Source organism: Diabrotica undecimpunctata, chromosome 7, assembly GCF_040954645.1.
Source record: "Diabrotica undecimpunctata isolate CICGRU chromosome 7, icDiaUnde3, whole genome shotgun sequence".
Lineage (NCBI taxonomy): Eukaryota > Metazoa > Arthropoda > Insecta > Coleoptera > Chrysomelidae > Diabrotica > Diabrotica undecimpunctata.
Window position 1 is genome coordinate 18072111 of NC_092809.1, and position 24907 is coordinate 18097017.

At 34.6% G+C, this 24907-nt stretch overlaps 1 protein-coding gene across 1 annotated transcript in view; it reads left to right on the plus strand.

The window, feature by feature from the left end:
• The window catches only part of LOC140445014 (uncharacterized), a 24271-nt gene extending 20484 nt beyond the window's left edge, over nucleotides 1-3787 (plus strand). The window contains exons 6-7 of the mRNA XM_072536795.1: nucleotides 966-1172; nucleotides 3539-3787. Of these exons, the coding sequence (XP_072392896.1) occupies nucleotides 966-1172; nucleotides 3539-3742 (411 nt within the window). The 3' untranslated portion in view covers nucleotides 3743-3787. The remainder of the gene's footprint in view (nucleotides 1-965; nucleotides 1173-3538) is intronic.
• The last annotated feature ends 21120 nt before the right edge of the window (nucleotides 3788-24907 follow it).

Consider the following 24907-nt stretch of genomic DNA (forward strand, 5'->3'; position numbering starts at 1 on the left):
ATAGTTTTTAGGTCGTCCTCCATGATGATGAAGTAGTAGTACTTTTTTATGGCCGTATCCACCCCCTTATAGTTGATGCTACGTTATTCCGCACTCCCCTTCCTCCTTTCTTTACTCGCTCATTTTTTTAACTGTGTCACAACCATAACATTCACTAGGTTTCAATCGTTCTCGCTACTGTGTATCAATTCAAATAGGACTTGCGTTGTGATCCTATCATCAAAGCAATTCTCAAACTCACACGTTTTCACATCCAACCCTCGCAAACAGGGTATTCTCTTCAGTATCTCCATATCCTACTTGGGAATGTATACACACATTAGGTTCTTCTTTGACAAATAAGAGTCTAAACAGCAGTGCTCGTAAATATCTCAATTAGAAGATAGCTTAGCTCTCAATGTTAATGCGACCCATGTCTTGAGCTTAATAATAAAACGTCTGTTCAATCCGCCTTTCTTTTCTCTTCCACCCATCGTCTTCACCATTTATAATTCACTCCTTATATGATTTTCATCCATATTTCCCTCTTTGTCTCTCTTTCTATCTCTCTCTCGTCAACACACACAAGCCTTCGCTCCACTCTAGTCGACTTAAATTGTCAGTGCGTTCCTCTGCCATCAGATCTATTGATAGCTTCCCAGCCAGCACTGAAATCGCATTTATTGCTACAGTACGGTAACCTTTAGCCAAACCTCTCTAGTTTTGTAGGATTTTTGCGATCCCAAATACTCCACCTATATCTTACAATTCCTTGCAAGAGTATGAAGTATGCTACTTAGCATATCAGTCTCCTTCCACTTGCATCGATTTCATAATCGAAAGGTCAGAAGTTTAATCAGTATTTTTTTTTCTAGAAACATAAAAGAAACATCTAAAAAGTAATAATTACGGTGGAAATGAACAATAAACATTCATATCTATTTATATGTTTATTATTTTTTTTGTAACTTATTTTGAACTTTTAGCTTGGAGATTTTGGTCTCATAAAACTCATGACAAACCAGAATATCAACACGTCCACCACTGTATTTGGTACATCGGCATATATGCCTCCAGAAGCTTTTGGAGGAGACGCATCAGTGCAATTTGATACTTTCAGCTTTGGAGTGGTAGTACTGGAACTTTTGACGTCATTACCTGCTATAGATAATGACAGAGAAGGAACTGATTTGGTAAGATATATGATGTTTGCTAAAATTGCTTTAAAAAATTTTGAATATCTAATTTGTTCCCCCTACTGTCTACACAATAAAGAGATTTTAAGTTGAATAAAGAAGTTAAAATTCTACTCCACAAATATCTGATTTCTGATTATGTGAAGTGGATTATCTGATAGTCCGTTCCATGTATGCAGTCTTCTCTATGTTATTTAAACCAGGTATGTGTTCTTGGCAGAACTGGTATAATCTATCACCTCCTTCATTGCTTTCTTCTAGTCCATATTCGCTTCCCAGGTCATATTTCGCGTTCGAGTCACCGAGAATATTATGTCATTTCGTTTTCTTTTAGGCTTTTGAGTGTCTCTTTTAATCGAATATAAGAAGATGGTATAAATATACCAACTTCATTCCTGTGCTGTATAGAGAGTAGTACTGTGTGCCTTGATCCTGGTCAGATGTTCCTGAGCAAACCATCTCAGGTCACTGATGCCCATCATATAAATTGGAGGTCTTTACCGTTACACCAGTGATTTTTCTTTCACGCTAGGTTTACTCCTACATGCAGAAGCAGTAGCTATTAGGAAGGCACTGGATTGGCTAGAGCACGAAAATTTGCAAGATGCTGTGATCATCTTTAACTTTAAGTCAGTTCTTAGCGGACTTAATAATACTGAGTTAAACCATAAGACATGTGGGCTGATATGTGACATTAAACAAAAAATGAGAAATAAAGATGTAACATTTATTTGGGCAAAAAGTCACTCCGGGATAAAAGGTAATGAAATAGTAGAAGAACTTGCTAAGGATTCTCCTCATTCTTGTACACAAGAATATATTTACACAGTAACAGATCTAATCAATTTTTATAATAAAAAAATGAATTTTACCTGGCAAGATAGATGAAAAATATTGGCGAATACATCAAAATCAATATTACAAGATTCATCCTACGTTACCATTTGTAACAGAATTACCACACATATTCCATTATAACATATCCAAACGATCAGCAGCAACTATCACAAGATTAAAAACTAGTCACGGTGCTGTTCCTGCTCACCTGGCTATATTAAACATTATAGAATCAGGAAAGTGCTCATGCGATAATATTTCCCAATGTTAATCACATCCTGTTTGGATGTACTAAACATAAAGGACTCTCATCTACATTTTATAAAAATCTGGTTAAAAGTAGTGCAACTTCCAGTAAACATAACCTACCTACTGTCATTGATTCAGAAATCAATATACGAACTCATATGTAATCCCTTGATATGTATCCGGACATATAATATAAATTTGTTACAATCAAGTTTCAATTCATAAACATAACATAAATCATTCAAAAATCTGTGGCAAATGGACTAGTTTCCATGCCAAATAGGTACACTGTCATCATCATTAGGTTTACTCCTAGGGGTTGGATATTTGAAAGGACTTAGGTAGGAAATTTGGGTTAGGACGTGATATGTCGTCCTTAATGGATTGTAATGCGAGATAGCCATTATTTTCGTGGACAGGATCGTATCCCTGAAGTGTAGATCTGTCTTCTACAGGGATCGTATGAAAGTATCTACATGAACCCACGAAAGGTCTTAATTCAGATCAAAATATTTTTAGGTCAGCTGTGTCAAGGGGCTCACTGTAGTCGAAAGTGCTGCTGTATTGTGCATTTTGTCTTAGGATGTGGCCTGATTAGGCAATTCTTTGGCCCCTGTAAGGCGTACTTTTCCGTTGAGTATGTAGACACTGATGCTTTTAGATGTTCTTTTGTTGAGGGCAGCTGTGGCTGTTCTCTATGTACAGGTATAATTCTTTTTATGAAAGGTAATAGGACACGATGTATGAATATTTCATACTTACTTCTGAATATTGAGCTCAAGTATTCCAGTCGTAAGAGTTGGATTAAGTTATATATAGTTTCTTATTTAATACACTCTGAAAACAAGATGAATAACTGTTAATGTTAATATTTGAAGATATATTCAGGTACTGCTACTACAGCTTTAGTTACTAAAAAAAGATAACATTGTACAATTCGTACACCAAAAACTTGACGATTCGAAGAACTTTTTTCGATCCCGTATTGAAACTTGTTACTTATGAAACCCAAATTGGCCAACATTTGAAAAAAAAATTAGATCTAAATGTCTTTCAAAAGATGAGGCAATTCTTAATCAAAATGTATGTCATTAGGAATCTTACAGTGCTACCCCTTTTGTATATTTTTTTCCATTACGATAGAAGTAAAATTAACTACTATTTTGAAGCTTATTATTTATTTTTTTGTTACTTTTGACAGTTGTTGCTATTTTTAAATATTTCTACTCTACTTTAGTTACATAGTACATTTACTTTAGTTTAATATCTATTTTTAGGTAACCCACATTGCAGAAACTATTGAAAACGATGACATATCAGTTGTTGTGGATTACAGAGCTGGTACTTGGAAGGAAAACAACGCAGATTACGCTATAAAGTTTTATAAAATTTCTCAATCGTGTCTAGAAGAGAAAATTCGAAGACCTACCATGGTGCAGGTTAAAACCGCACTCGATGATTTAGTTAAAGATATAAGATAAAGGAATTTCCATTTAGTTATAGAAATATATTTTTATATTGAATAATTTGTCTTATTACTTTTGTACATATTGTCCCTTTTATGTAAAAAGATAAAACTAATTAGCATTTGCAATACGCTTCATTGGTGTGATGTCACATTGGCAATATTTTTAAGCTTTGATCTGGCTTGATTTTAAACATCGCGAATTATGTATGTTTTTCTAAAATGGTCTATTTTAAACTCTTCAAAATTTACCCAAATTTTTTTTGTTACAATGGATAGCTCTGCCCTCCTAAGCAAAAAGGGCGTTTCTCAAATTTTTGTTATTTTCTGTTCTTTTCACTTTAGTGTTGCTATGTACTAACCGGAACAAAGTACTAAGCGAAAAAGCCGTATCTCAACTTGAAACAGGCTAAAAACGCTAGAAAAAAGGCACATATCAATATATTGTTCAGATCGTAAGCCAAAAAGTCATATCTCAAGTTACTTAACAAAAAAGGCCCCTCTATGAGTTAAGGCACTTTGTTTTAGAAACAAATTACCTGAAATGACAACTTTCAAAGACAAACAAAACCTGGATGAGTCGTGTGAGAGTTGCACTAAATGGAAACCTCACAAGGAAAAATCAAATAAATCAAGAAAATTATACACTGAAGACAAAGAAAAGGAAGAAAATGTAAAGTCCAAAGTTTATTGCGCAGACATGAAAAAAGTAATTATGCTTCCCAGGGTAGAGATGTTTAAATCTGCCATATTTACACATAGAGTATCTGTGTAAAATTAAACATTTGTACCAGTGGGAAAAAAAGCAAAAACATTGCAAACCTTTTGCTGCTGTGTGGTACGATGGCTTCTTTGGTCGGACCAAAGACGAGTTAATCAGTACTTTTAACCAATTTCTTTTGTTTAAAAAGTATGTGGAAAACATAACAATATTGTTAGATAACTGTTTATATCAAAACAAAAACTGGTCTCTATTTTCTGCTTTGTTGTACCTAATAAATTTAGATGAAACAAACACTTCACAAGTAACTTTAAGATATTTTGAACCAGGCCATACATTTATGGCAGCAGATTCGTTCCATAACAGAGTGGAGCTGTCCATGACACGCATGGGGAACATATTATATGACTTTACAGATTTTGTAACTGCAGTCAAAAATACATCAATTGGAACTGATGTTCATGTCATGGAGTTAAAAAACCTTCTTGTTTGGGATGACTTCTCATCCCAATACAAACTCAACAAAATTGTACCACGACCGTATCTGCATGACATGGTAGAAAGAGTATTTTCAAGAGGTAAACAGTCAATTAAATACAAAAATTACTTTGATGAAAAGGAGTACAAGGAAATCAATTTTCTAAACTTAAAAAACACATTTTCCCTAAACCGAAGTCTCAAGTAACTTATAAGGAAATATCTACTGAAAAGAAAAACAACATAATCAAAAACCTAGGAGGAATCATAGGAAAACCACGGATGAAGTTGATGTTAAATTGTGGAAATGTTTTTTTGCTTTATCTGAGTGTGTAAAACATTAAAAAAAGAGCTGTTTAATAAATTTTTCAATTTTATATAAAAATTTTGCAATTTGATTAAATCTTTATTGAATTCGGAGCTAGGACACCTCAGAAGACTGTTAAATATTGTAATTTAATGAATTGTATTTTAAACGGCCCAACAACGAAAGATACAATTGGGTCTATTGATTAAGTAAGTAAGTAAGTTTATTGAATTCAGCCTATTGTTGGTTTCTGTACTTTATTAAGTTAATTATTTTGGTAAATGTGTTCAGAAAACTCCCTTAAAACTAATTAATAGTGTTGGCACTAAAATCTATGATGAAAATGACAGGAAGGAGAAGAACAACACAGATAGGACAGATCAAAGATACAGATGGTATACTCATAACAGATTTACAACAAAAAATGAATCGATGGACAGAATACATATCACAACTTTTTGATGACAAAGATAGACAAGAAATCTCAAACGAATATACAGATGATACAGGGCCTGATATAATCAGAGAAGAAATAGATTATGCAATCAAACAAGCGAAAAGTGGTAAGGCCCCCGGTCCTGATGAAATTCCCGTAGAACTGCTCAAACTTATGGACGATGAATCTATTAAAATACTCCTAGATCTATTTAACACAATATATAGAACTGGAATAATACCTAGGGAATGGCTCCGTTCGACCTTTATACTACTGCCAAAAAAGGCAAATACAAGGGAATGCAGCGAATATCGTACGATAGCTTTGATGAGTCATGCTCTAAAACTGTTCCTGAAAATAATCCATAATAGGATCTATAGGAAATTAGACGCAGACATTAGTAACACTCAGATGGGATTCAGAAAAGGGCTGGGTACAAGGGAGGCTCTGTTTGCAATGAACGTTCTCTCACAGAGATGCTTAGACATGAACCAAGAAATTTACACCTGCTTTATTGATTTCGAAAAGGCCTTTGACAAAGTACAACATGAACCACTAAGACAAATTCTAATAAAGAAAAATATAGACAGCCGAGATATTCGAATTATATGCAACCTATATTGGAATCAAAGAGCAAATGTGAAGGTTGAGGGTAGGCTAACAGAAGAAATTCAAATCCGTCAAGGAGTCCGGCAGGGATGCATCTTGTCGCCACTTTTATTTAATCTGTATAGTGAAGCTATTTGTGAACAAGCACTCGAGGAAGAAGATCTTGGTCTGATAATAAATGGTGAGACGATCAACAATATAAGGTATGCTGACGATACGGTTCTCCTAACGGGAACGCTAGTAGAACTACAACATCTCGTTCAAAGTCTCAATATATACTGTAACAGTTACGGCTTGAAAATTAATTTGAAAAAAACTAAATTTATGGTAATCACGAAATCAAAGAACATCAGAGCTAATCTTGTAATAGACAATACAACGATTGAGCGTGTGTCCTGTTATAAATATCTAGGTGCTTGGATCACAGACGATACTGATCAAACAAAAGAGATTAGATGTAGAATAGAAATCGCTAGATCAGTCTTTAATAGAATGCGCAAACTCTTTTGCAATCGTGATATCAATATAAAGTTACGAATACGAATGCTGCGGTGTTATGTCTTTTCTACCCTGTTGTATGGAGTAGAGGCTTAGACACTAAAACAGTTGACCACAAAAACATCGAAGCTTTCGAGATGTGGTGCTATAGGCGCATTCTCAGAATATCATGGATGGACCGCGTCACTAACACGCAAGTACTCCAAACTTTAGACAAAAGATGCAAAATTCTAAATGAGATAAAAACTAGAAAGATGGAATACTTGGGGCACATTGTGAGAGGTGAAAAGTACGAACTTTTAAGAAATATCATGCAGGGCAAAATTAAGGGCAAAAGAAGTGTGGGAAGAAGAAAAATATCGTGGCTTCGTAATCTACGTGAATGGTTCGGGTGTAGTTCGATTGAACTTTTTAGGCGCGCTGCTAACAAAGTCGCAGTGGCCGTGATGATTTCCAATCTCCGATAGGAGTGGCACGAGAAGAAGAAGAAGAAGGCACTAAAATGGTACCAGTGTACCAGGTAAAGTTAGACCAGTGGTCACATATGGATGTGAAACGTGGACCCTCTCAACCACTGATGAAAATCAACTGAGAATATTTTAGCGCAAAATACTAAGGAAGATATTTGGACCAACCCAATGCAGCGATAGTTCGTGGAGAATTAAAATGAACCACGAGCTGGATGAACTAATGCAGAGCGCAGATATTGTCAGATTTGTAAAGTCACAAAGACTAAACTGGCTTGGTTACCTAGAAAGAATGCCAGATAATCGAGCTGTAAAAGTAGTCCAGAGATGGAAGCCCCAAGGAAACAGAACAAGAGGAAGGCCCCGTAAAAGATGGATAGACGACGTAGAGAGGGATCTTAAAACCATGAACATCAGGCAGTGGCGAAGGAAAGTATCCGACAGGGCAGAATGGAAGAACATTGTTAAGCAGGCCAAGACTCACAAAGGGTTGTAGCGCCATTAGAAGAAGAAGAAGACTAAAATGGTACCATACTGACTGATTTGTTTTCAATAGAAATGCCCTTTTCGATTAGTGAAATTTATGACTTACATACTAAGCAAAAAAGGCTTATCTCATTGGTTATATATAGTAACAAATCTTAAAAAATTCTTGAATTAGTAAATTATTAAAGCAAGAATTGTAACCAAATTAAAAGATAACTGGGCACTATTAGAGGCAACAAAACATTTTAACATAAGCGGAACCACAGTTGTTCGATTAATAAAAAAATAAGGGAACAAGAAACTCTCGAAAGAAAGCGAGAGTCTGGAAGACCAAAACTATACTACATTTAGGTATGTAAAAATAAAATTAATATTTTGTAATATGTAACAATAAAACACTGAAAACTTTGTTTTCAAAACTTCCACAAAATTGATTTTAATTTATTTTTGTAAACAAAGTTTTCAGTGTTTTATTGTTACATAAACTGAATTTCCATCAAGTAACGGTCGAATCCATCAATTATTTTGTTATATCTTCATTAGCATTGATAACAGTTTGTAGTCTTCGGTCCATCTGCGTGAAAAGAACTATGAAATTGTCTTCTTCAGAGGGTTCTTCCCAAACCTGTTGTGTACCCTGCCATAGCTCTAGCATTTTGAGGTGTAAAATTACGCCGATACAACCGTTTTATAATAAAACCCCTCACACATTCTCGATTGGGTTTAACGGTTTAAATCTGGACTGTAGCTGGGCCATGGTAAGGTTTCGATGTTATTATTTTGTAGCCACTAATTTATTATATTTGCAGTGTGAACAGGACAATTATCTTGTTGGAGGATAAAATTATTTTCTGGATACAACTGTTCTACACTGGGAAACTTGATGTTTTCTAGAATATTCAGATAAGTCTGCCCAACAAACCTGCCGTCAATACGCCATACCATTTCCATTCATCTAGATGAAATCCATCCCCATACATTGGTGCTAAAATGGTCAGCTGCTCTATATCTATCAACGTATGGAGGATTAAATCTATTATCTGGTCTATACACCCCATTTGCCCTTTTTAGAAGATTGAAAAATTTTCTCATCTGTAAATATTATCCTGTCCCAAAAATCTTGATTTTGTAGCTGATGGTTTAAAGCAAATATAACTCTTGATTGGTTCTGTTGTGGTGTAAGAGCTTGTTTTTTTTGCTGCAGTTCGGTACCTAAGACCCGATGCTTTAATTCTGCGCCAAGTGGTTCTCTTTCTTCCCGGAAACTGTGATATAATTCTTGCAGTTTTCGCATCTTCAAAACAATTCTCTTCTAATCTCTCCAAAAGCGTACGATCTTCATGACGGTAGATATTTTTGGTCATCCAGAACCTTGCTTTCTTTCGAGAGTTTCTTGTTCTCTACATCTTTTAGTAATATTAAAAACTGTTGTTCTGCTTACGTTAAAATGGTTCGCTACGGCAGATAGTGAACAACAATCTAATTTTGTTAGAATTCTTGCTTTTAGTTCTTTGCTAGCATGTGGAGCCATTTTTTGAGGTTGAACAGAATAAGTTATCTGACAATATTAAAGATTTGACAGTGACAGTATGTAAATAATAAGTATTTATCCTTCAAAATACACTGCTCAATTTTCTACAAAATACGTGTATACGTGTATGAGTCGTATCAGTTTTTTTAGGAACCAACTGGACATTCAGCCACAAGTAAGGTGAAGCGATCAATTCCTTGAGTGAATGAGAAAAACCTTTATAAAAGGTATATAGTTAAAAGACTTTCGGGCTACATCATAAAACGTTTTCGGACTAAAAAGTCTATCATCAGTGTATTATCAAGTGTACAGGATATCTCAAATTGATATGTTTTGCAGAGTATACAGAAAACTAGATGAAATAGAATAAAAGTATTTAAGATGTAGTAAGTATGCATATTTTTTCATTAAAGTATCATCAATAGGAATCTTAAGTAACAAAAATTTTAAAAAACTGTATTGGAACTTTTGATAGATATATTATTGAAGGGTTCAGTGGCGTTCAGTATTTTCTTTTAAATATTTAATTTTCTTTCCCCTAGTATGATATACGAGGTCTGGCTATTAAATAACGAGACTGCTTATGAAAAGAATTTTATTTTAAAAATTATTCTATAATCGAATGCTCTCCTTCAATATATTCCCCTTCCCTCGCCACACACCGTTCCAGTCGTTTTTTCGATTGGTCAAAGCAATGCTGAAATTCTTCTTTTGTTAAGAAGACTTTTAGCTTCATCTCTTCCATCGACTCGAACCGGATTCCTTTTAAGACAGACTTGATCTTCGGAAACAGGAAAAAGTCACAGGGTGCTAAATCAGGCGAGTACGGCGAGTGTTCGAGCACTGGAATGCCTCTAGCGGCTAAATAACGCTTCACAGACAGCGTGTTATGGGCAGGTGCGTTGTCCTGGTGCAAGATCCATGGCTTGTTTTTCTACAATTCCGGCCGTTTCTTACGAACTCGCTCTCGCAGCGTTGCCAAAACATTCAAATAGTAAGTTTGGTTTACAGTTTGACCCTCTGCAACCCATTTAGTCATCACGATGCCGTTAATGTCGAAAAAAACGATTAGCATGACTTTAAATTTCGATTTCGACATCCTTGCTTTTTCATTCTAGGCGATGCAAACTAGGAGTTTTCCAGTGCATGGATTGTCGCTTAGTTTCAACATCGTATTTGAATATCCAGATTTCATCGCAAGTGATGATGTTTTCCATTAATTCAGGCTCTTCATGTAACCTCTCAAGAAAATCTGAGCAGATCTGTTGACGGACAAGCTTTTTTGGTCAGGGGTCAAATTTTTTGGAACCAACTTCGCACAGACTTTCTTCATGTTCAATTCGTCATGTAAAATTTTTCTGACAGTTTCTTTATCGGCGTTTACAGTCTCGGCAATCATCCGAATTCTCATGCGACGATCTCCGCGCAAAATTTCATTTATTTTGGTCACTGTTTGCGAAGTTGAAACAGAGACAGGTCGACCTGGACGTTAGTCATCTTCGGCGCTCTCTCCGCCCTCAGAAAACCGTTTATACCATTCGAAAAAGCGCGCACGAGATAGAGAATTTTCACCATAGGTCGGATTTTTTTTATTTAACGGGAAATTTCACATTAATCCGTTGCTCATGTTTTTCGTCACACATTGTTATCGGCACGAGAAAAAACCCGTTCTTTTCTAACCTCTACAGAAAAAAAATACTACAGCAACAAAAATGTGTTTTCGTACTGAAAGAGTAGACACTTCCAGCTATCCAATGCTGCATTCGTTTTCCACTCTTCCTCTCTAGGACGCCTTCTGCGCGCGCAGTGTCGTTATTTAATAGCGAGACCTCGTATATATTTATATATATATATATATATATATATATATATATATATATATATATATATATTATAAGTTGTTTATTTGGCACAACGTTTAGAAACATCCCCATTTCATCATGGGTTTCATTCCCATCAGAAGCGTATACAAATATATTATACGATCAACCTGATACGAGGGAAGGTGAAACAAAGATGTATAAAATAAGCAAATTGGAGCAAAAGCAAGCAGAAGATTTTAATGAAGATGAAAATAATAAAATACTGGTTCACGAAAAGAAACGTGAAAAAGCGGGAGAAAAAGTATTTTGACAATATATTAAATGAAGAATTTGACCGAACCCAATTGAGCTAACAGAGACAGTAACAACAAATAAAGTAGAATAGCAAACGAAGAAGTTTATATAATTATTGACTACTGGTTTGCTAACCATCATGTGAGAATAAGTCATTTTATTAAATTCTCCTCCGACTTTTTCTATCTGAAAAAAGGAATCAGTCCAATTTTCTTAATGTAATCCTCTTTGTTTTACATTAATATAGTATCATCATCTTATGCAGTTCTACAGAAAGGAGAAGGGGAAAGATAGGGCTTAGGAATAAAATAAATCAAAACTTAAGATCTATATTTATTAATCAACGAGGATCAATCAAAAATCACTAGACAAATATCACTTACATCGTACCAAAAGGTTATGAAAACAACTGTTTTATGTTAAAAGAAAACTAATAACGTGTTTTATTTCTGTAACCATGGTGGTCATAGATAAGTCAATAGCTTAATTCATGTGTTAGATAACACATGAAGTAGTCAATTTTTCCAAATTGTATATTTTACTAGTTGGTTAGTTTGAAAATATTCCTTAATTTGTTTTTAAACCCTATGAAAATGTGCCTTCTATGACCACCTTTTTTTAACTTTATGGGTATAGCAGAAAATAACATTTATCGGCACTTGCCCACATCACACAATAAGAGGATTTCACAACAAATCAATTTAACAAAAAAATGAACTTTCGTAGTAAGTGTTCATCATGAATACCCGTCGCACATTTACAAACTTTGCTACAAGGATAATTTTAATAATAACTTTAATATACAGAAAATAATCTAATCCGACATGTGTTTACCCATAAGCTGTTTCGTGTCATTAAATAATTGAAGTTTTAATAGGCATACACTATATGTAACAAATATGTTTGTTGGTTCTTAGCTTCATGTTGAACACTTTCTTCAACTTTTAACAAATAAATATCCTACTCACAAGTTGAATAAATAAAATTACCCTACATCATTTATTTTAAAAACGTATTTAAGTCCAAACTGAAATTTAGAGAGCCCATATTAACTCCTCACATTGTCCTAAACTACTCGATTTTTCGTTTTTTCATTAACTTATTTACTAGTGGTAACATATAAGTACCAAAATGCTCCAAGTTGCGTAGTGATAATCGTCTATTTATATTTAGTTTTTACAAATGTGAATTTTCTAAATTTTTCTAAATCACGTTATGAAAATCTAACATAAAATAGTTTGCCAGAAATCAGTCGATATTATTTTTCTTGGTTAATAAAATCGTTGGTGTTTTTTTGTAAGTATATAAAATTTCATTCGTTACATTAGGAGTACCCGTACTTGCCATAACTACAAAGGTAAGCAAAGCAAATTACAAATTTCTCAGGAAAAATAGAAACTATACTGATGTAATGATTATTGACCTTGCTTTATGATAAGTTATAGAAGAATAACAAATATGTTCGCCTCACAACAAGTCCGCATTAAAACTTTTACAAAAATAGAAAACACAAAAAATAATCGAAATTATCGAGTCGATTTAATGAATGGCCGCCTTAATGGGTGGATATTACCTTCGAGCTTAAATGCAAAATATAACAACTAATCTTTAAATTTTTGGTGAATATAGGGGAATAGCATTATTCAGTACTGTATACAAAATATTGCAAAATTTATTCAACTACAACTGAAATAGTTCTCAAAAAACAATATAGGAGATCAATTGCTGACCACATCTTTGACCGAAAATGTGTTACAAACACAATATGTTACCTAAAACATGTCTATGATACAAGAAGTAGAAATCAATTACTGAGAACGATGGAAATATAACGGTAAGCTTTTAGACTGTTTCAAAACAAAACAAAGGGATTTAGTACCCACAACTCTATTCAATGTTCAATATATTGATGCAATGGGTAATAAGAAAGAAAACAGACACTCAAAAGACAACGCCCTTATATCAAAAAAGTACTAGGTTCAAATTCAGTACAAAAGAGTAAACCTAAATATCAATGAATAGAAGTCGAGATCCAACAATATCACAAGATAGAGCAAATGCAGCAAAAGCATTGGAATAAGAAAAATTGGAAATGAAAATAAATTCAAGAGTCAGAAATTACCCTTAATGACTTACCTAGGAGTAAAATTAAATGAAAATTGAAAGGCAGAGCCTGAACGAACGACCAGGAAATAAAAGAGAAGGAACATTACAAAAAATAATTATGTACATTAAAGCATGTCTTAAGAAAAGCAAAGATAAATATCGATAAGACTGTGGTGAGACCAATAGAGGTGCTATACGTAGTGGTCCAATAAGTACTTAGCCTCACCGCCTGATGGCTCCACTATCTCAAGAGAAATCTACTATCGTGTAATACATTCTCGTAGACAGCTAATGTCAAAATTTCAGCTGAATCGAGTTCATAGTTTGATTGTAAAATCAAACGTTCAAAATGATCGTTCGGTGATTCGAACGTGTGATTCGGTGATCAAAGAATACTTAAATGCTAAGTATGGTGACTTTTCTCCCTCGATGAAAACCGTCAAAAATTGGTTTAACGAGTTTAGACGTGGTCCACGTCGGCTTTTGATAAGCCACGCCTTATGTTTCGAAAATGGCTACCACGGAGGATAACGTGACAAAAATTCACGATCTCATATTGGCAGACAACTGACTGAAGGTGTGCAAGTTAGCTGAAACAGTAGGTATCTCAAAAGACCGCGTATGTCATATCCTGCAAACCTGCATGAAATCTTAAGCATAAGAAAGCTGTCGGCGCAATGGGTGCCGCATTTGATGCTATTTAATCGCAATCCGAAGGAATTTCTACGTTGTTTCTTAACAGTCGATAAAACATGGATCCACCGGTACACACCAGAGACTAAGAAACAGTCGAAACAGTGACGGCACCCAGCAAACGGGCTCGAAAGAAGACAAACCACCATTGATGGCCACCATTTTCTGGGATTCACAAGGGGTGATCTACATCGACTACGTGGAAAAGGGCAAAATGGTCAAAGGGCTCTAATACGCTGAATTATTGGGTCGAATCGATGCCGAATTTAAGGAAAAAACTACCTTATTTGGGAAAATAAAAAAAAGTGGTCTTCCACCATAACAACGCATCGGTTCACACTTCCGCCTTCATCATGGCAAAATTGGTCGAATTGAGTCGAAATAAGTCGAATGAGAAATTCATCGCCGCCACGGTAGCCTTCTTTACAGATTTCGACAAAACGTATATTTCGGACGAGTTAAAGAATTTGGAGCATATCTGAGTCAAGTATATCGAGCTAAAACGAGACTATGTTGAGAAATAAATCGCAACTTTTCCAAAATGTTTGTTTTTCTTTTGTAGGCTAAGTACTTTGCGAAGGCTCACCTAGTATATAGGTGAGACTTGGAATTTAACCCAAGCAGAAAAAGAAAGAATTTATGGAAACGACAAATTTTTAAAAATTCTAAGAGAAGTCAAATAAGAAGACCTGTATAGATAATGGTTTTTTATGATAATTTGCAGTAGCTCATGTAAAAAAAGCAACGAGATTATATGGCAGCAAAACAACTGTTAAAAATAGCACCAGACAGGGAGGGTTTTGCCATGTTAATCGCCAACGTCAGGTGATTTGATAAGGCACGTAAAGAAAAATTGGAAGAAGGATATTTAGAAAGAAAGAATGCGGAAAGGGTACCAGAGAAATTGAGGTTAGAGTTGACAAGTAAAAGACGAGTGGGGCATCTTAGAAAAAATGGCTCCGTGAGATAGACGATGACACTTCTTCTTCATGTGCCTTGTCCGTTCCGAACGTTGGCAATCAACATGGCTCTTCTTACTTTGTTTACGGCAGATCTGAATAGTTCAGCAGATGACAATCCGAACCATTGCCGCAAGTTTTGGAGCCATGGGTGTCTTCTCCTCCCTGGACCCCTTCTGCTGTCTATTTTCCCTTGAACGATCAGTTGTAGTACTCTATATTTATTATGTCTCATAACGTGACCCAAGTATTCCAACTTTCTTTTCTTTATACTTATTCAGGTGCTCAGTCCAGGATATACGTAATATACGTCGGTAAGCCCACATTTCGAAGGCCTCTACTTTTTTCATCAATGTTGCGGTCATTGTCCACGCCTCCATTCCATGAGGATGACACTAGCTTTGCAGAATGTTACCCGCATAAACGTATACGTATCAAAACGTGAGATAAGGATGACACTAGCTTTTCAGAATGTTACCCGCATAAACGTATACGTATCAAAAAGGCAAGTAATTTCATCGTTTGTTTAAAGAGGAAAATATTTTACCGCTTTCAGAAGTCCATGAGGAAATAGATGGTGGTCTTATTTGTGGTGGAGTTGTCAACTCATCAAAAGCGTCTACTTCCGTAATGTTTGCAGCTTTAGGCTTATAATGGGCTGAACATTTATAGGACATTTGAAAGGAGGGAGGTCCGAAAAACTCTCGTTTTAATCATACCAAGCCAGGTTGGTTTGACTGGGTTTTGTTTCATTGACTGGGTTCAGTCCATGGCAATTCCCTTTTCCAAGGACCTAAAAGGTAAAAAATACTTGATTGGGAACAACTTGTCGTCTTACTTGTCAATCGATTTAATCCAATTGTGCCAAGAAAAAAACATCAAGTTTATATTTTTACCAAGTAATTGCACTCAACTTAGTTAGGTGGCGCAAAATAGTTGAGGAATGGAAAACAGGACCAGGCAGGAATGAATCCACAGTAGCTAAAGACAAGTTTTCTAGACTATTAAAGAAACTGGTTGATAATCTTTCAGAGGAAAATGTTACATCAGACAATCTGGAACACAAACGCCCTTGTCAGGTTCTATTCGCGTAGAAGGGATTGATGACAGTTTAAAAGAAATTTTGAAGATATTAAGACAGTCTGATACTCAGAGACCAAAAAAAAACAAAAATGAATGTTGAACCGGTGGTGAAGCAGGACCATCAGGAGTTTAGAACATAGAACTAAATCCCTCAAAAAAAAATTTCCAGTCACACTAAAAAGCTAAAACGAGAATCTAGTGCTTCAGAAAACTATCTCCCAGACAATGACAAGGAGCTAGTGTTATCATCTAATGAAGAAACGAACACTTGCGTTAACCCTGGAAACTGGACCTGGAAACCTGGTGTTTGTCACTTTCCAGGTTTCACATCCGTAGAGTAGAACAGACATGACATTTGATCGGAATATTCGGATCTTTTTCCTTGTAGTATACTCGCTAGATCTCCAAACAGGGTTGAGCGTGCTGAAAGCTTGTTGGGCTTTTCGTATCCTCATACGAATATCGTCTTCTGTACCTCCGTTTTCTGTTATGACACTTCCAAGATACGATAAGTTTTCCACATTTTCAATCTGCATATTCTCGATAGTAAATAGCGTGTTGTTCCTTGCATTTATTCTCATGGACTTGGTTTTACTAATATTGATTTTCAAACCTATTTTATTGGCTTCAGTGGAAAGTGTTTCCAATCGGTAAGCCAGATCTTGGAACCTTTGACTTAATAGGCAGATATCGTCCGCGTATTCTAGAATGCTTTATCATTCAATCTTCGCTTATCCACTGCTGGACATAGATCTCCCTCATAATTTTCCATCTATTTCGATATTGTGCCTCTTGCATCCAATTCCTATGACAACGTTTTAGATCGTCAGTCCAACGTGTTGGTGGACGACCTCTACTTCGGTAGGCATCATCTCTTGGTCTCCATTCCAGTATCCGCTTTGTCCATCTATTGTCTGTCATTTGAGCCACGTGACCTGCCCAGTTCCATTTTAGTGTTGCTACTCTCTCTACTGCATCAGCCACTCCTGTTCTTTGTCGTAGCTGGCGATTTGGGATCTTGTCTCGTAGTGAAACGCCCAACATAGCACGCTCCATCGCCCTTTGACACACACGGATCTTTTGAACTGTTCTAGAATGCTTAGGCGTGTGGTTAACGTCCATTGTATCCCTCTTGTGTCGGAGTCTAGTTTGGAGAGAACATAATCTATAGCTATGTTAAAAAGAAACGGAGAAAGCACGGATCCCTGTCTAACTCCAGTAAGTACGTCGAATTCGTCACTGTTGATCCCATTGTGTGTCACGCTGCATTTCGCATCAGTATAAAGTGACTTTATAATAGAAATTATTTTTTGCGGGATGTTTCTTAGCTCTAAAATTTTCCATACAGCAGCGTGAGACAAGCTCTCAAAGGCACGTTCAAAATCAACAAAATCATGTATAGGGGTGTGTTCCATTCAACCGATTGTTCCATTATTACCCTCACAGTATTAATGTGGTCTATGCAGGAGGATTCTGGTCTAAAGCCTGCTTGATTAGCTCGAAACTCAACCTTGTTTGTTATTCTTTTCAGTATGATGGTCGTGAAAATTTTATTTATGACAGTAAGCAAGGTTATTCCTCTCCAATATTTGCACAGTGTGAGGTTGCCTTTTTGGAAGCTTGATAATGGTATTTAAAATTCATAACAACTTGTTCAAATTTTTTAACACCTAAATATCAAAAGAGGAAGGTAAGACTCAAATAACAATGCATAAGTTTTATGTTTGCAACATGTATTAGTGGCTTTAGTTGAACGTTGGTAACCGTTCCTATTCACCCCATTTTACGGTACTCAACGAATTCCGACCAATTTCGATTTTTGAGAAATTCTGAAGTACCTACGCCTATCATGTGACACATCTCGGGTAACATAGTACGCACTCCGCTGTGTTGATCTTCAACTTTTTCTGAAAATGAAAGTATATTATCTTTACTTTTTAGTAAGTAATAAACATTGAAGCTAGATATTACAAATTTTATAAACCAAAGCACTGGGGTCCTTATTTTGGACGCAGTGATATTAGAAATTAATTAATTAGCCAGGTAAAAATGCAATGGTTCTTGGTAATTAACTTTTGGTATTTTATTGGAACACAACGATTTCATAAGACAAACTGTTTTATATTTCTTGTTAAATGAGAAACAAGCTACCGAAGTACTACTATAGAATAGATACTTTTAGTCTATCTTTAAATTGTCTATAAACGTTTCTAGAGCTTTTCAATATCTAGTATAAGTTTAAAGAAACTTTCACGACCATTATCTCTAACCGCAACTTGGACAATAATTGCTGAATTGCACGGACCCCGACCGATTTCTTTACATCTACTTAAAATTAGTATCTACAGTTTTAATTTATTTAAAAAATTGATAAATAAATATCAAAGTAATAATTCCTAAAGCTTTGATGAAAAAATACTAAATTTATCCAGAGGAATCTTATGGGTTTGTTTCTGCAAAAATCGGAAACTGTACACAATGGTTCGAGACGTGCGCCTGAAATTTAGTAAATAATTTGCGCATGCGTTAAAATGTTTGCAATAAGTTTAGATTTTTGACAGAACAAACCTCTTATTAATGTACCTAAGTATTTTATGACATGACATACTTATACAGGGTGAGTCATAACTATTGGGACGTAGACTAAGGACAGGTTATTTGGACCAAAATATGGCTATTGGGCCATATATGCCTTAATAAAATGTTGCTGAGAAAAAAGATACAGGGTGTTAAAGTTAATTTTTGTTTTTCGTTTTTTGCTAATAGTTTCCCTGTATATTTATGAATTGCTATCAAAATTGGCACAGAGGCATAACCTTAGACAAGAAATAGTATTTTATTTACAATTCCACTATGAAATACCAAACTAATAAACAAAGTTGCAACTAACGTAAGGTTTCCGTTTTGACGATAAATCAAAACTAAACACACTTTAACTTAAAAGAACTCACAAAAACTCAAACCAAATGTTCTACATGGTCTCCTCCGATTTCTATGCCTTTTCTAATTCTTTTTATAAAGGATTTTCGGACGTTAAAAAAATATTATTCTGTCTCCTTATAAGATTAGCTGTATTTTGAATGTATCTCCAAAGTTCGCCTCGTGTACTAATTTCATTGGCATAAACTAAGAACTTCATATGTCCCCAAAAATAAAAATCTCGCGGGTTGTACTCAGGACTTCTTGGTGGCCCTTGAAAATCACTGCCTCTGCCAATCCATCGTTGAGGAAATACGTCATTAACATGATTTCTACCAGCTAATGAAAAATGAGGTGGCGCTCCATCCTGCATAAACCACATTTTTCTTCTTACATCCAGTGACAGATCATCTAAAATATCACTAAGAGTATTTTCCAAAAAGAATAAATAAGAATCTCCATTTAAATTCGGAGGAAGAACATAACGTCCTAGTAGTTGGTCGCCTATAATGCCACACCAAATATTCAATTTAAACTCATGCTGAAAATGTCTAGCTTTAATAGCATGCGGGTTTTATTCTTCCCAATAATGACTATTTCGCCAATTAAAAACCCCTCGTCTGGTAAAAGTTGCTTCGTCGGTGAACATAATATTCTTAATAAAGTGTCTGTCATTGCGATGTTTATTCAGAATATCTGTTGGAAGTAAATTTCGAACAGGAGTGAAGTGATAAGGATGGAGGTTCTCTTTTTTTAGAATTCTAACAATAGACGACTGACTTACTCCTGTTGCTGCTGATAGATGTCGTGAACTTATTTCAGGATTTTCATCTACTCGAACCAAAAGTTCATCTTCTTGATCAGGTGTGATTTGTTTCGGTCGACCACCCCGATTTTTAGTGTGAAATGACCCAGTTTCACCTAAACTACGATATAATCTTGCAAAAGTTTTGTGATTTGGTTGCCTTCTGTTTGCGTATAACATTCCATACCTTCTGGCTGCCGAGCGACCGCAAAAATTTTCTTGTGCGTATACGCAAATTATATCTTGCATTTCTTCATAAGTAAAATGTTTGTGACGAGGCATTTCAATAAAAAAAGTAATGATTACTTTTAAAAAATGCAACATTACACTACACTGTCACATCAAAAATAATTTACTCTGAACAAATGACATTTACCAACAACAATTATCTGACAGTCCAAAGCACACTTTTCATAAATGAAATAATATTTGAAATCCTTTTTTAAGACTCTAAGCAGTTCAACTGCGTTTTTATCGAAAACGGTTGAAATTATCATGTTTAAACAAGAGTACCAATTTTACGTAAAAATGATGTTTACGTCATATTTTCTAATAAAAATTACTAAAAAGTTTCATCAGAAAAAGTTTATACTCAATTTGATCATTAGGAATGATCCACGTGGCGCCCTCTATGACAAAACGTAAAATTGTAAATAAAATACTATTTCTTGTCTAAGATTATGCCTCTGTGCCAATTTTGATAGCAATTTATAAATCTACAGGGAAACTATTAGCAAAAAACGAAAAACAAAAATTAACTTTAACACCCTGTATCTTTTTTCTCAGCGACATTTTATTAAGGCATATTTGGCCCAATAGCCATATTTTGGTCCAGATAACCTGTCCTTAGTCTATGTACCAATAGTTATGACTCACCCTGTATATTTATCTGTTATGAATCGGCTTTTCAATATTTATGAAGAGTTACAATGTACCTACAAATAGAACAGACCAGATCTGAAAATAAATTTATACACACTGTTTTGGTTTTACAAATATTATCAATAAACATCAAATATTTTTTAATAGATATTTTTCCCTGGACACTGATAATTGAACAGTACATAAATTAATAAGTAGGCAACGGAATCAATCGAATTTGTCAGATTTTTAAACAAAAAATTTATAAAATTCGATAGATGCGCATCAATGTAAAAAATTACCAATAAATATGTTTAGTCTAAAATAGAAGAATATAATACATTTATTATTTGTCTATATACGAGAATAATATTCGAAATATACAGATGGTGACATGTTATGTCAATCCTAATATGTATCTTCCTCGTCCTGCAAGTTGAAAGTTGGGCGTCAACAGTGGCGGCTGGTGATAATTTTGTTCAGGTGTTCGCTGATTCGAGAATACAAAAAACTCAATCCTTTTGTTTTTATCAGAGATGAACCTTTCCATCACCTCTTGGTTGAAGTCAGAAATTTCTTAAACTAAAGTGTTTTTTATGGATAACATGACAAATATGCGGTGAGTCTGCGTTTGATTAAAATAATCAAAACTTTACGTAGTTTATAAAATGTTGAATCTAAACGATATGGCAGTATTAAATACTAAGTACCTAAACAACCGATTAGTAGAAATATGTATAAAATGACATAGGCGGGTTATTTTGTGACATTTATGTAACATTTATTTAATTTCTCAAACACTTGTCTTCAAATTAAATAACTCATTTTTAGAAAAGAGAACTTTTAGAACACCTTTTGACATAACCTCTACAACAAGTAGATGATTCAGTTCTTGTGACAAATACGTCTCAGGTCGCTGTGACTATTGAGTTACCTCAATTTCAGCCATGGTCGCATGATACGATATCTGAAGAAAATAACACAGCCGAAATAACAGCACTTATCTAAAAGTTGTTTTTAACTTCTGCTGCTACCAATGAATGGCCATCATTTTCTGGTCTTGCTGTTCCTATTGAGCCACTTTAACCAGTGCCAAAAGGATGTTATATTAGTAGCCAAGAGAAACGTAAACCAAAAATTCGACAGAGCTTGTTGGTGTTGACTTGTTCTTCTTAACGTGCCCTATCAAGTCCCCTTGACGTTGGCGATTAACATGGCGAAACTGTCTCTGTCTTGAGCTATTCTAAAGAGTTGCTCAGCTTTCCTCATTCCTGTCCACTCCCTGATATTCTTCAACCAAGAGGCCTGCTTTCTACCAATTCCTCTGCGTCCTTCGATTTTACCCATCATAATAAGTTGAAGAATATTATATCGGTCTCCCCTTACTACGTGTCCAAAATAGGCCATGTTTCTACATTTGATGTTATCAAGCAGCTCGCGAGCAGCATTTGCTCTCTCAAGGACTGCCACATTTGTCAGCATAGCCGTCCATGGAATTTTTAGTATACGTCTGTGCAGCCACATTTCAAAGGCCTCTAGACGATTAATGGTGGATATTTTTAATGTCCATGCTTCGACACCGTATAAGAGGACTGACCAAATGTAGCATTTAACCATGCGCTTTCGAAGTTGAAGTTGCAAGTTATCATTACAGAAGAATGACTTCATTTTTGAAAATGTCGTGCGGGCTATCTCGATTCTACGTTTTATCTCTTGATCTGGATCTAGTTGTTCAGTAATATGGCAACCAAGATAATTAAAACTGGATACTCTTTGAATTATATGACCATCAACATATAATCGTGCATCTTGATGTGCTAAACGGCTAAACACCATGTGTTTTGTTTTTGAACAGTTTATGTTTAGGCCAAACTCTCTTCCCACTGTATCAATGGCATTTAAAAGGCATTGTAATTCATTCATGTCATCACTTAAAATAACTGTATCGTCTGGATATCTGATTGTAATTATCAGAATTCCATTAAATTTCACGCTCCATTCCAAATTATGCAGCGCTTCTTTAAATATTCTATCTGAATATAAATTAAATAACAGTGAGGATAGTATACAACCCTGTCTGACACCTCTTTGTATTTTACATATTTCTGTTGATTTTCCGTTTATGCGAGCTGTCGCTGTTTGACGCCAGTATTAACTTTTCTATGAATCGTATGTCTTGACTATCAACTCCTTTATCTTTTAATATTGTAATATTGTTTACTTCTACTCCTAATAATTTAGAAATAATCTCTAAAAATGAGTTCAAAGCTCTCCCAACAAAAAAATGCAAAGCCACCCAAAAATTATTTAAAGAAAATAATGAGGAAGAAGACTGTAACTGCCTTTATTCAAGATTTAAGCCCGTAGAAGACTGTATGACGTGATAACACTGTCCGCTTTGGGCTCACGCTTCTTACGCTGATGTTCCAAGAAGAACTAAGCGTTTCATTTGCGAATTATGCCAATAATTTTGTAGATATTATATCTATGTCCATTAGCAATATGTCATTTTTTCCGAAGCATATGAACAAAATGGATTATGATTAATCTAACTTATATATTTTTTGTTTATTTTCTATAGATTTTTTATTAAAAATGTTAAAATGTTTTGTATGTTTTTATTAAAAAATTAGTACTAATGATATTACTGTCTTATTTGTTAGAGGATCAACCAAATTCATCTCGCTTATAGTTTTGTATAATTTTTATTAATAATTAATGAATCCTGGAATTCTTTGGAATTTGGAGTTCTACAAATTTATGTTTTTTTTTAATGGTATCTTTATGATATAATTTATTTATATATCTTATGTTTTTGAGTGTCATGTTAAGAGTTCTTGGTAAATATTTCTTATATGTATTAATAATATTATTCATGTCAATTATCTTTAAAAAAATCTTGGTCTAAAAAAACATTCGTTAACAAAATTTGTTTCGGTAATAGTATTAGAGGAAAAATAGTCCTTCAAACGTTAAACAATACAAATTACTTATAAACATCACATAATTAGTGGTTCGTAATAATATGTAGTTGATGCGCATCCTCCAATAAATAGAAAAAAGTATATAAATAGACCAAACACAAATGAATAATAATAAATATTCTTTTAAACACTAAAATATACACACTTTATCGCTTATCTTAATTTACATTAATTTTGTTGAATCCGAATATACACAGTTCTCATCAGAATACAGGGTGGCGCGAAATTATTCATCACTTTACAAAATTTCCGATAATATCACGTTTCTAACATACAATATAAAACAATCATATTAGAAATTTACAATAAACATATGTTTTGTCATTAAGAAATTAGTTTTAATGTTGGTAACGAGACAAAGATCTTTCAAAGTTTTGCATTTACTAGTACATCGTAAGACTAATATAAAATGGACTATTAAGAACTAAGTTCATAATACATATTATGATACTTTACTCGAAATATTCTAATGAACTCGGTTTGAAACTTTGAATAATTCGTTCCCACATCTTTTACCATTCCTTCCGATTATTACCAGTCTCAGTTTCATCTTTTATATAAGTTCCTAAAGTATAATTTTATAATTAAACTTTAAAAATGGCTAAATTTTAAACTCTTCATGCGCACAAGATACTCTCCCCTATTGATAGATATTACCTTGCCTGTTTTTGCTCTTTTCTTCTCTATTTAGGGTAATGACCTAAATGTTCTTTTTATTACCTCTGGAGCCGCTTACTAGCAAAATTGGAGGTTATGTCCGAATTATATACTAGCTTGACCTTAAATTACGACAACAATGTTTATTTTGCTACAAATATACTATAGTTTATCATTTACCTGGAGGTTGATTAGAAATTTAAAGGAGTAGAAGGTCCAGGATCATATTTAGGAGATTCTAATATAGTGCTACGTGAATATAGCCTCGTATGAACCTCCATGGAGCTTATTATTGGTGCTTGGCACTGTTGCCATCTCCTTACAATATATATGTACTATGCTTTAAATATATTTTAAGTCAGGAAATGCCATTTAATAATTAATTCATTAATTAAGAAGCAAATTATGTGGACCAGCATACTGCAAAACTGCAACTATAACCACTACAGCAACTGTAACGAACAA